The 13,549-nt window shown below is 38.3% G+C and overlaps 1 protein-coding gene across 4 annotated transcripts in view; it reads right to left on the reverse strand.

Moving 5' to 3' along the window:
• Positions 1–13,549, reverse strand: part of LOC128515813 (retinoic acid receptor beta-like) — a 96,738-nt gene that overhangs the window by 23,645 nt on the left and 59,544 nt on the right. For 2 of the 4 annotated variants that reach the window (XM_053490008.1, XM_053490007.1), the window contains exons 3-4: positions 10,628–10,769; positions 7,068–7,160 (exon numbers count right to left, since the gene is read on the reverse strand). In XM_053490008.1, coding sequence (XP_053345983.1) covers positions 7,068–7,160; positions 10,628–10,769 — 235 coding nt within the window. The remainder of the gene's footprint in view (positions 1–7,067; positions 7,161–10,627; positions 10,770–13,549) is intronic. The other 2 variants (XM_053490010.1, XM_053490009.1) reach the window with 1 other exon arrangement.

Raw genomic sequence — 13,549 nt, forward strand, 5'->3', positions numbered from 1 at the left:
CTACCTTCAGGGGTATTACACAACTGCATAAATACTGGAAAACAAGGTAAGTCTGTGCGGTTATTAAGTTCCACAAATCCACACCATTACTTGCTTTGATTTACTCACTCCTAAGGGGTATAAAGAATATTATACAAAAACTTACTGTATCCCTTTGAACTTTTTTTTTTCCCTCAACATAATCTGAAGAAAGGTGACCGGGACTGTAGAGGATGGATGCTCAAAACAACGATGCCCCCAGCACGCTGTAGTTTACTTTACATGCATAATGAATGCCTTGGCTGGCTTCTCAGCTAATTACCCGCCTTGGTGACATCCATTCCACATTTCTACACACCACAGACGTAACCTGTTTCTCTTATACTTTATAATACACTCTATGATAAAAAAAAAAAGTCAACACAGTATACAAACATTTCCATGTGACATTTTTTTTTGTGTGGACACTCATCATTCAGTATAACCTGCTCAGATGTTTCTTACTGGTTCATGTCTTAAGTTAGATGTTTTTTATGCTTGTATGATTTATAGGTCACGGTGTGGTTTAACAAACAAAAAGGATTCTTTAAAACTGTTTAAGTTCAGGGACTCGACTGTAAACAGGAGACAAAAACCTGCCAGTAACGAACCAAAAAAAAAAACCCAGTTCAAGTTCTGTGCAGTTATGAATCTTGTCAACTGAATACACACTCTTGTTTTATATTTTGCATTTTAATTCATATTTGGAAATATTTTCGTTTTAAGTTTAGCTTTTGTCTTGAGCCACCCCTCATATTTTAATATTTTGCTTCCAAAAGGCCAAACGTTCTTCTATTTTAATCTTGAAGAAGAGTTCTCCAGGCTTCCTTGGGATTTTTGGGGGGGTTTGTCTCAGTTTTGTCCCTGTTCGAAGTTTCGAAGAATGTTTTTTGTTTGCTAAACCACACAGTGACCTATCAATTATTTAAGCATAAAAAAACATCGAACTGAAGGCGTGAACCAGTGAGCAACCAGTGAGAAGGTGATGCTGAATACTGAGTGTTTGGACCAGACGAGAGGGGAAATGAGGTTGCTGTTGAGGTTGTTTCTTAAACAGTCGGTTTTTAAATTGCATCTTGAGGTACTTTGCGACCTGTCGCAGTAAAAACATTTGTTCCCATTTCTTTAATTCAATCTTAAATAGAAAGAAAAGCACACATGCATGTGGAACCTTTCCAATACTATCAATTGTATATAAAAGCATGTATTGTAGATATGGTTCTCTTTCTCGAGTTCTCCAGTTTATTCTGTTTAAAATCACCCACAACGCACACAATTTAGCACTAATCTATCTAAATTAAGGCTACAATCTCCTAAATAAGACCTACCTTTATCTCTGGAATTTTTACAAACATGTTTCTCGTTTAATTTGTATTTTATACACTATTATTAGATGGTGTTCCTGTGTAGTGTAATTTTATGCAAATTTCACCCTTTCATGTTTCCTTCACTAATATGGTTTTACTAATTACTACAATCGAAAAAAGCATGCTAGTTTTAAAACAAATGAGACAATTATTCATTTATATATTTAAAGTATTAAACTCCTCCATCACGCAGGCTTTGGGCACCGGCAAAACCAAATTATTTGGGATTTCGGCTGTTACCTTCTAAAGGGTTCATGGGTCCTGCATAATTGGAAACACTGTGTAATTAAAGCCTGAAGACCGAGCAGCCTTACAATCGTAAATCTACTTAGCAAAAAAAAAATAAAAATCTTGAAGTGGTGTATTTTAATTGACACTGGTACTGTAACAACAACATGCAAAATTACATTATTTGTTTGTCCAGCTAAACCGGTTTTACTGCTTGATGTCAAAAAAACAGACAAATACGTAAAGAGGGTAAGCAACGACATAAAGGAGGGCTTTGTGTTTTCAGATGGTGGGTAGATCAGAGTTGGCATGTACGGTCCACAGATCAGTGGTAGCCTTGCTCTATTTGCTGTAGTTGAAAAAGGCCTCATGAGTCTCTGATCACAGCCACTAACACACAGAAACACAACAGCAGGGGCACTCTGATGTTTGTTAGGATCAATGCAGCAAAGCATTCAGGCCTCCAGGAAAAAAAAAAGGAAAAGAAAAAAGACAAATGCAGACAAAACACATTGAAGAAGATGGAGAGCAGGGAAAGCAAGAGAGCCACAAGACAATGAAATTACATTCGGTATATGTAGGACATACAGACAGTATCCTACATCATGGCCTGTTTTAAACCATAAGCACTTTGTCTAAGTTAATGTGCCTTATGCATTAAAGAACAGAATTCTTTCTGCTCCTCAGTCCGAGAAGGCAGTTGAATGGATTTAGGGGCTTTGCTCTTTACGTGGTTGAGCCATTGGGCAGCACGCTTCAGAGATTACAGCGTGATAGGGATCTAACAGACTGACTTAACAGGCACTTGAAGCTGACACGTTTACAGCAGCAGGTGTCAGTGTGGTAAATACCACTATGAGTAGCACATGGGCTCTCCTAATCCTACGCATGATCTGGTCACAACATGTCCTGGACACTTGAGTCTGAACAGCGGTTCTAGATTTTTGTATATGCAATGCATGTATACCGTTACATTAAACCAAATTCACACCAAACTGGATAGGGGACGGGAAGAGAATCTGAAAACAAAAAAAAGAGAATGTGAGGAACGGCCACTGTTTCCAACCACGATGAGCAGGAAAACATCTCAAAAGGCACAGCGTGGTGAACCCCTGGACAAACGCATTACAAAAGCAAAATCAGGTTCCACTTTTCTCAGCCGTTAACGAGGTACTTGAACATGTATTACTGAAGTGGTTCACAAAGTCTAATTAAGTGCCTTCAATAATGCTTAAAGTGCTCTAAATGGTATACTAGTCACACAGTGTTTTTTTGGATTTCTTTCAAGTGTTCTTCTTTCTTCTGTTGCTATGATCATTCTGACATTTACAAATATGCACAGAGACCCTGATTTAGCGACTGACTGCTCGAACAAACTCGAGAACACGCAAGACCGCGCAAGCTGATTTACTAACAGGGTCTACAAAGGGGTTGCGTGTCAGAACAGCACGTCTTCCACGATGCGTGCTCGCCACGCTGGGAACGCCAACGATTTGAGCAAATTAATACATCCAAAGGGCAGGGATTAAATTGGCAAAGGCTGTCTGCGTTATATCTCTTAGTACGCCTTTGTGTCTTGAAATAAATGGAATTTTAAGGAATAATTATTCGATTTTTATTACTTTTCATTCACAATTACTTAAGTAACTTAAGGCTTTTGTTTTTACATTTATTTTGGATTTCAAACAGTTTGTCCCTATGTCACCGCCTCAGATGATTAGGAGAATCATAAAAAAAAATAAAAATGAAAAATTATCTTCGAATTCTCTTGAAGTACTTTAATCTTACGATATTAATGTCAGAATTCTGGGATTAAAGTCAGAATTCTGACAAAAAGATTTCTGAATTCAATATCAGTTTTCCAAGCAAAAAAAGTCAGAATTCTGAGATTAAAGTCAGTACTGTAAAGCCCGATTCGGACGGGACTAGTTTTACAGGGGGTCGTTAGAGAAATTTCTGTTTCACAGACGTACTTTGTGATTTTAATCCCGTCCGAATCTGCCATGTCTGTCTTTCTCTTACACGACCTCTGTAAAAATGTGCGAATGTCTGTGATTGCCGGATCTTTTTTTTTTTAAAACGCGTTTTCTTTTGTGTTTTGGTCAACGTGAACCACCGTACTATCTCTAACGCGCTGGTATTCAAGTTTGCGCACCAATAATAAATGGAGATGTGGACATGTGATCTTGTGCAATGCCCACATGTAAAACACAGACACTCCTACCTCCGTAATAAACACGGAGATGTTAGTCCTGTCCGAATGCTAGCATGAAATGACGGGCGTCGTCTAAAAAAAAAATTCAATCTCAAATGTCGTTTGGAAAACTAGTCCCGTCTGGATAGGGCTTAAGAAAAAAATATGAATTCTGAGATTAAAATAAGAATTCTGATTTTGTCAGCATTTGGAGAAAAACAGGTCACAAATAAATTTTACACAAATAAAAACAAAAGATTTTTATGGTGGCCCTTATCCTCCTCCGTACAGAGGCTTTAAGCATCATTTTAGTGTTGTTTCCATTATCCAGCACAGCCGCTCAGGACTATAGTTAGCAACATATGAAAAACAAGCTAATGTACTCAGCCAAAACATGGTATTAGTGCTAGGCACCGTATTATATGCTGTACCAATTTTGTTATATATGTTTATCATGTCTGCATAATTATGCATTCAGTATTTCCATATATAACTTAAAAATGTATAAATAAATAACATTACAGAAGAATATATGCATGGCTGTAAAGGAAAAATATTTAGTACAAGACAGACGAGTTTTTAGATGAAAACAAAAAACCTAATGTACGCTCCTGGGATTTACATAAAAATATAAAGGAGCGAGTGTGACAAAGTTACCAGAAGAACTCGTATTCTCCAGCAAGCTCAGTAAAACCTAACAGCTGTTTTACTTATAGTTCAGTGCAAAAGATTTGGACACATACAAAAATATGGAATAAGCAAAAGATGCTTTTAAAAACATTTCTGCATAAAAGAAACTTCTATAAAAAGCAATAAAGAGGAAAAAATAAACAATCAATATTTGGAGTGAAAACTTAAAGCTTAAAATCAGGAGTTTGAGACACAGATTTGTGCAGTTTTATAAGACTTGGCACACTTAGATCATGAAAAAGCTTCTAAGCGTGACTTGCGTGTGTGTTGGGTAACTGTTAGTCTGTGTTTTAACAGAATCTATGACGAAATGCCTGCTGAAGTTCAATTATATCTAAAAAAAAAAATCTCATTTCTCAATGATACAAGTACAGCTAGTTAAGTAACTTTTTGAACATGTCTAAGCAGGTGTATTTTTACCCACACTCAAGTTGTTAACGTTAGCGCAGTGAAACTTATAAGTATCATGTAAGAGTGTTTTTTCATGCTCATGCTCATGCTCTGATAAATATTCCCTATCACGAGCAAATGTGATTCAGAGTAGACTATTCTGTTTTTTTACCCAATAAGCTCCTACGCAGTTTAACAGCCAAAACTCCCTTTCATCACACAAAGCACGGAACACTATTAAATAAATGACATTTAATACTCTTCTCTGCAAGAGGAAATAAATCCAACTGAGGATCCTACCTGTGGGAGTGTCTCTCTCTCTCTCCCTCTCTCAGACAAAATGTACTCGTAATGTGTCTTTTCTTTCTGCTCAATCTAGCAGCTATTATCAGCTTAATCGGCTCTTTTATTGAGCAGTACTTAACACGTACAAATAAAAAGCCGGGGATGTGAGAAGAGGCTCTGGGGCTTTGTTTTCTATTTCGAAACCTCTCTTGAAGAAATTATTCTGTATATGGAGAACACTTAAATGTGAGAAAAAAGGTGAGAAACTGAACGCCCTGATATTTTCTGATCCTTTTTTATATATATATATATATATATATATATATATATATATATATATATATATATATATATATATATATATCTCAACCTTTTGGTAGAGCACTGTCAGCCACTGCATCATACTGAATAACGTCTTGAACTTAACCTGGCTGAGCCCTCTCTACCATTTGGTTTAGGTACTGTAGGCTTCTCTAAAACAATCCACAAATGCCCCTTGGTCTTTAAATAGTATGCTGTTTCACCACAAAAAAATGTTAGCATTTTATGTGACACCTATTTTTAATTATGCTTTTACCACAAAGGGCCATCTCAACCATTCGGAAGAGGCATACAATATTCTGTGGTATGTGTACTATTATTGATTCAAAGACATCTTTTCATTTCTATTTTCATTATAAGGTTGAAAAGTTAAGGAATTACATGTATTTTTATTCACTGATAGCTCCGTTTAATGTTTTGTAATATTAATGAAACAAGGGACAAAAATGCAGCTTGTCAATTTACAATGAAACTAAAGCACAGTTTCCTCTCTCCTGCGGAAGGGGGAAGCTACATATTTTTCTAAGCGTGTTATAAAGCTATGATAGTGCAAGATCCTTGAAAACTTATATTTTAAAAATATATTTTTCAAATCTAAAAATGTACTTACACATGTAGATTTATGTGCAAGTTGTTTGACCAGATACTATAATGCATTCGAACAAGAGCGTTAATATAAACCTGCGATTTGCCTTGTAGCTAAACCCATAGTCAGAGCTGCTGTCGTAGAAAATTAATCAAAATCTTCTCACTAATCAGATCTAAAAATGTAATATCTAATAATCGTGTTCATTAAATAGGCATAATCTTATCTTTTATTTATTTTTTATCTGATAAAGTTGTCCAGACTCAGTACTACACAATTATACTAATTAGGTTTATTACGTTTTTGTGAACAAAATCAAATCCTTTCTTCTCTGTATCTTTCTAAACATATGTTTTAGAAGCTATAACAATCTTCGAGTATTTGTTTTATTCATTTATACGATGCCTTTTAATGACCCACCAGCCATCCCTGTTTCATTTTTCTGCCTTGATCTCTGCTCAGGAACATTCTTTGCTTATGTGTGTGTGTGTACGTGTGTATAAGAGAGAGAGAGAGATGGTTATGTTAACGGCATGCTTCGATGATGTTGCCGTCCAGGCCGGCCATCTGTGCAGCATGCGACCCTCTATCGCAACAGATGCCCCGGGAAATAAACACAATATTTCTCCCCTGCTCTTGACACAAATACACACTGGCAGTGAAGTGGTGACAGACTGTGCAGAAGCGTGTCAGGGCCATGGATATCATTCCTGCGCAGAGTGAATGTGGGGTAGGGGGAGGCGAAACAGGACAGAAGAATGACTGGTGAATGTTCATGAGGAGAGAAGCACCAGGACAACCAGACCCGAGCCATCTTCCCTCCTGGGATCTAAATACGGCCAGCTGCATTCTGCATTTTTCCCCACCTCTCATCTCCTCTCCTCTCCCCCTTCTCTCTCCATCCCTAGGCTCAAAGATCTGAAAAACCTGAGATAGCATAAACAAGAGCAAGAGAGAGAGAGAGAGAGAGAGGGAGAGATACAGCTACCTTTGTGTCCTAATGATTCTCCAGCATCACCCAGAGGAGTGATTCTCACCAGGTGACTGCCAGATGCTGACATCTTCCTTAAGGCTCCTTGGCCTAAAAATAACATTACCTGTTTTAGCTTTCCTTGAGACATTCAGTGACATGGCTAAACTGACAGCATTATTAAGAAATTCCCTTCTTTAAATTGGTATTTATTTTTAAAGAGTTTGTCTTGCTTGTCTCTAACTCTTGTATACAGTATATCAGAGTTTAATAAAACATACAACACGATTTACGTTTCTAAGCTCCCTACTATTAAGGATTTAGAAAGGATTCCCTACCACTGAAGGTGAATCACCGAGGAAGACACCAACGCAACGCAAGTAAACAAACAAACCTTCATACCTTGCTGAAACTGGTGCTCGCTAACTGACTAAACCGTAAGATTAAACCCAAGGCTCTGCTCTTGTGACTTTCTCAGGTCTAGTAAACAATACTAGAAAACCCTATTTAACTTTCACCCTTGAACTGTTTGAGTGTGTGTGTGCATGTGTGTGTTTAAGTAGTGTAGTGTAAGGTATCGTAGATTAGTCAAATAAATTCTTGTTTCTTTATAAAGAACTGTTGTCTTGGTTGTGTATTTTAAAGTCTGAACATCTGCCCAGATCCTAAATTACCTTGCTCATAATTGCTAAATACAGTGGAACCTTGGATTACGAGCATAATTCGTTCCAGAAGCGGGCTCGTATTCAAACACTCGTAAATCAAAACGAATTTTTAATAGGAATTAATGGAAATTTAATTTATTCGTTCTACATCCCAAAAAATGAATACATAAAAATAATCAACACAAAATATAAAGTAAAAAAAAAAAAAAAAACTAACCTGTACTTTACCTTAAAAAAGGCTAAATAAATTGCGACAGATAAGTGTTTTCGTTTGTGCAAGCAGGCGCTGTGTGTGTGTGTGTGAATCTAAAGTAAGCTCCCCTCTCCCCCTTCTCGTCTTACACAGGTAGCCTTCCACTCTTTTCACACGCGCACACACAACGGAAACACTGTTTTATCTGAAAAATAAACAAGAAATCTCTCTAATGACACTCGATTGAGCAACACACTAACGGAATCACTGCTGTGAAGTAAAAATAAAACAAATTAACCTACACTTTACCTTTAAAAAGAATCGCGACAGAGCACTGTTTCTGTGTAGACCAGAGAGAAAAAGAGAGTGTGTGTCTGTAAAGGCGAAGTAGGAGGGGTCTGTGTGTGTGTGTGTATGTGTGTGTGTGTGGCACGGTGTCCAATGACGTGCGCGCACACAGACACAAAGAGCAGGCTGAGCCTTGAGCAGAGAGAGAAAATTAATCTTTAACCTCTCTAATGAGTCTTGCTTTTGCTTTACACGCGTGCTGTACACACACACCTACAGACACAATATAAAATGTTTTTACACGTGGTCACAGTGTTATAATAAACAATACACGCGTCCAAGAATGTTAATTATACCAGTAAGAAACGCGCACTAAGACCCAGCAGGGGAGACGATTACCCACAATTCCATAGCACAAGAAAGAGAAAAAACGCTCAGTTGTGATCACGTGACGCTCGGCGCCAAAACAAGAAGCGCATGCGTGATACATAATACTCGGTACCCGTAAACCAAGACTTGTTCGTTTTTCAAAGTCAAAATTTATTAAAAAACTTTGCTCGTCTTGCGGAAACACTTACAATCGCGTTACTCGCAATCCGAGGTTTCACTGTCCTAGATTTTATCATCAGTGGCTTCGGATACTGTTACCACCTGAACTGGTAAGATACACTAAATTGTATTAAACGCTGGACAAGTAGTCGATAAAGTCTAGATTATAAATTTTAATTCAGTTTGATAAAATTAACCCGAATCCTTAAAGATTTGATTCACCTCTGAACCAGAGCTGAAACCCTACAATATAAATGAACCAGTGCTGAGCCACAATCAGGTCACAATAGGAGAAAAAAAATCTCATAGACTTATTTAATTCCTTTTCATGATATATTTATTTTCTCACATATTCTGCTTGAATATTAACAGTAAAAACCCATCTGAAGACCTAAAAAAAAAATATATATATATATATATATATATATATATATATATATATATATATATATTTTTTTTTTTTTTTTTTTTTTTTTGGCAAAATACGCCCTATTTAAATTAACATCTTTATTTTGCTATACATGAGCACTCATAAACTTTTTTCGAGTTTCCCAGCAGCACAACAGCTTCACAGCCTCTGCTCATTTATACAGTAGATGGAATAAAGAAAGAAGAGTGGGATGAATGTGTAAGAAATCACCGTCTGGATTGTTCTTTTGTCCCGGAAAAGCGCGCGGCTAAGAATCACCTCTTCTCTCATGGCAAATGGAGCATGAAGTGGACCTGGAGCCATAAACGCTGATGCAATCGACGTGCTCCAATAACGTGTGAAATGCAAAGCACTCCGATGTGTGAGAACAAGGCGACAAGAGCGCCAGGATGCAGACGGCGCAATGATGCATTCACTAGCCCGAGTGCCCTATTTCAAGGGTGCTACAGGAGCAACGGGTGAATCTGCGGTGTCCTGATGTGCCACGATGGTCTTAATCATGTTTTTTTAATTCTTTTTTCAGTTTCCTTTGTGCTGTCTGATGAAGCAGGTTAGGAAAAAATATTTATTAAAGTAAAGGAGCAAGCAAGTGAAGTGCGCTATGCTATGGGTGCATCTACTGTAGAAGAACGCATCAGGATCCGAGTGCCAGTGAGTGAGTTATCAGTGGAGGATGTAGTAAAAGTGCTTAAAGGCAAAAAAATAGGCTCATATCTGAAAGGTATCTACGGTTTTATCTCGCAAATGCCATTTCACCCATTTAGGAAACTGCTGATCTTGATGTTATCTTTACAAAGGGAAATGCTGCAATGGCAATAGTGCCACTCACTTCAGCCTATGCAAATAAAAAAAAGAAAAAGAAAAAAAAAAAACACTGAATATAGCAAAAAAAAAAAAGTTTCCATGCATGGCTATAATTAAAAAGTTTGAGGAAAAGACAATAAAAAGTGACGAAAGTAAACTCACTCACTCGCCGTCTTTACCTCTTTATCCTGTATACAAGGTCGCGGGGGCCTGGAGCCTATTCAAGGAGATGAGATGGGGTACACCCTGATCGGGGTGCTAATCGATTGCAGGGCACACACACATTCCCACACTCATTCATACACTACGGCAATTTGGGAACGCCAATGGGAGAAAACCGGAGTACAACGAGGAAACCCAACAAGCACGGGGAGAACATGCAAACTCCAAAAGCGCAGATCCGAGGCGGGAATCGAACCCGCAACCTGGAGGTGCAAGGCAACAGCGCTAGAAGGTAAAACTGTATAGATATGTATATGACTGTGTATGTGGTGCTGTTGGCATTCTTTGGCTGATTTAAAACATCTGATCTATTTTATGATATGATTCTCAGATTTCCTATCTGAACTCATCACCCTACATGCATCAAGCCATTCTGGGACCTAGACCAGACTTTCGTGAGCTAGTTAGCATAATTTATAACACTCACACTCTTTAGACATTCCGACAGCAAAGCATTTCTGCAGACGGCAGTACTGGCAGCGGTTCCTCGTCACCTTGTTGATAATGCAGTTCTTGTCCCTGTGACACGTGTACACCATGTTCTTCTGGATACTCCGGCGGAAGAAACCCTGAGAGCAAAACAGCAAGAGAGAGAGACAGAAAGAGTATATCCAGGATTAGCATACGCAGTAATGAATATTTTTCTTCTGCACGCCTTCTGTTTATATCATCTGAACTGGAGATGAAAGCTTTGCGCCGAGACAGGAGGATCCCACAGGGTGCCGCGTACAAGGAGCACGAGTGGGAGGTTTTTACATTCATGTCAGATATGAAGTTTTACAGGATAAAGAAACACCTCGTACTTTAACATTAGCGCTACGTTTACAGAATGCTTAGTAACTGCCTGGGTTGGAAAATAGGGGTTTTCAATTGCAATCCACACATCTGGAACAATTATAGGTCTGTTCAAGTCAAACCGGGACTTTTGATTGCGCAGAATAACAGTTATAGTAAAATCTGGTAAAATCTTTCTATATAATCTATAATGTAATTGTCTCAGCGTGTCACTAGTAGAGGTTTTTCAGTCTCAGAAGACAGCCTGCTTCACGTCTGAAACCCTGGCCTCCCAGGAACCCCATTAATGAGGAAATGGCTTGTCTGGTCAGGACTGTATGAGGAATATGGCAATAACTCTCCACTGAGTTCCTGTAATGTGCAACAGGTTGTGGTGAATGATGTCGTGTGTGTATAGTTCTCACAGATGACGAAGTTATCTTTCCACTCGCAAAATGTTCACAGGAACGACTGTAATCATTCACAGACATACGGCCTTCTATAAAGAGTTTGCACCAGTCAAGTGTTTCCTTTTTTTTTTTTTATCAGTGTGCTGTGCCTCAAGTCTTCTGTAAATGGCAATCGCAAGTCCCGGTTTGACTTGAACGGCTCTTGTATACAGTATGCAGATACTGATATTTGATGACTTTGGTTCTAGAAGTACTAGATACAACAATATGTAAAATAATATTGTTGTAATATTGGTCGAGATCTCAATATCGAAATTAAAAGAACATTTTGAAAAAAACAGACCGTGTAAGTGAATATACGGTATTAATAATGAAATGCATTTAATATATATTTCAAACAATTCATCATAGAATTTGTCTCATTTGTAAAGTACAGTAATGTGTAATTGCATTTCCACTAAGTCTATCATGGTGAAGTCTTCCCGAACAAATCACCGATGCACAAGTCATTAAAGCAATTACTCTCTTTATTGGAATTTCTGCAATGTGACAAACAGACCCTGGGCTGAAGCTGATAGAGTTAATAGGAGTCTCTGGAGAGGGCTCTATATTTAACATGGCCATCTGTGTTCATGATTTTATTTACTGTGTCTGTGAGACTGTGTTTAGTTTCCCTGTCCTAATATCAGCGCAAGAATCCAAACTAATCCAGATTGTCTGTTTTTGTCTACAAGGAACATTATAACAGTGTGCAAAAACCATTTGAAAATACACATATGTAAAAGATGATGAGTTGCGCATTTGCATTATAAATAGTGATATAACCTAAATAAACAAGGTTCGCTGATTTCCGCAGACGGATATTAGATTTTTACGTCTCGATCCATCTGACTGGTGTGGAGACACAGAAACGACGGCGGTTTCCTTGGAAGAGGACGTTTTAAAAAATCCGTAATGGTTTTATAGTGAATATTAATATGTTATTGCTGCACCGTGGGCAGCGATGATGATTAGTCATGTGCGGGTGTATGCACACGCCTGCCGGAGCGTGTGTGTGTCTTTCCTGAGGATGACTGAATTTCCATTTGCCTTGCGCTCTTGAGTGACTGATGAGGCCTTATGCTTTCATTAGAGGCCGAGCAGAATGCATGATGGTTAACGTATTAGTGGGGAGGAGGGCAGGGACGGCCAGGTCTAGAGCCTATCGCCTTTTGCCGGTGGCGTTCCTCGGCTGACATCACGTGACCTCTCCGAGGTCGCGCCGCTTTATGAAGTATCCTTCATTCAGTTAATAGACATCTTTATTCACGGTGATCTCAGCTTCCTACGCATCGCTCGTCCTCTGATGGATGAAGATGGGAAAGGGTTTTGGATAGCAGATGCTTATTGTGTTCAGCCCGGCTGCCATGCCCAAGGCTACAGTAGTGATGTATCACCAGAGGTGCCGAAGCATCCCGGTGACCATGGCGGTCAGAAGATATGGTGACTTCCTCCCTTGGAAACACACTCCTATGTGTACATTGGGGTTGAAATTTTTATTCACCAATCAGCAGTCTTTTTACTTTATAATTAATACCAAAATGCTTACTGCACTTATTATAATAGGCGCAATTACATTTTGAATACCTTATCAGTACAGAAGGAACAACGGAGCAGAGGGCATCTCTGATCTCAGGTTACAGTACAGTAGGTGTGTTCCGATCGGCCTGAAGGACCCTTGAAATGTTTAGTTCAAAGGGAACTGAGAAGGTGTAGGGAACAACTGAACATTGGGTCTTCCCTTCACCGGTAAAGGGAATGAAAAATTTCATTCAAAGTCATTGGTCTCGCTGGAGCGTGAAAAAAAAATGGTGCTTGAAAAAGGATTTATATGTTTAGTATCGAGGAGGGCATTATATTATAAAAGGACACAAAAATTTACATTCAAATTTTAATCTGTAAGAAAAAGAAAGAATCTTTATTCATCTTTAATCAATTATTATTATTAATCAATAATTTATTTACAAGTTATACACATTTCAATAGTATATGTTTTATCAGTTTTTATTTAAAAACATATCCAATATTTAATGTGAAGTGCACTTCGGAATGGAAAGCAACTTGTCTGTGTGGAGTTTTGCAAAGTTCTTACAGTGTCCATGTTAATTTGGTCTGGGTTCGAGCCT

This window comes from Clarias gariepinus, chromosome 28 (genome assembly GCF_024256425.1).
Source record: "Clarias gariepinus isolate MV-2021 ecotype Netherlands chromosome 28, CGAR_prim_01v2, whole genome shotgun sequence".
Lineage (NCBI taxonomy): Eukaryota > Metazoa > Chordata > Actinopteri > Siluriformes > Clariidae > Clarias > Clarias gariepinus.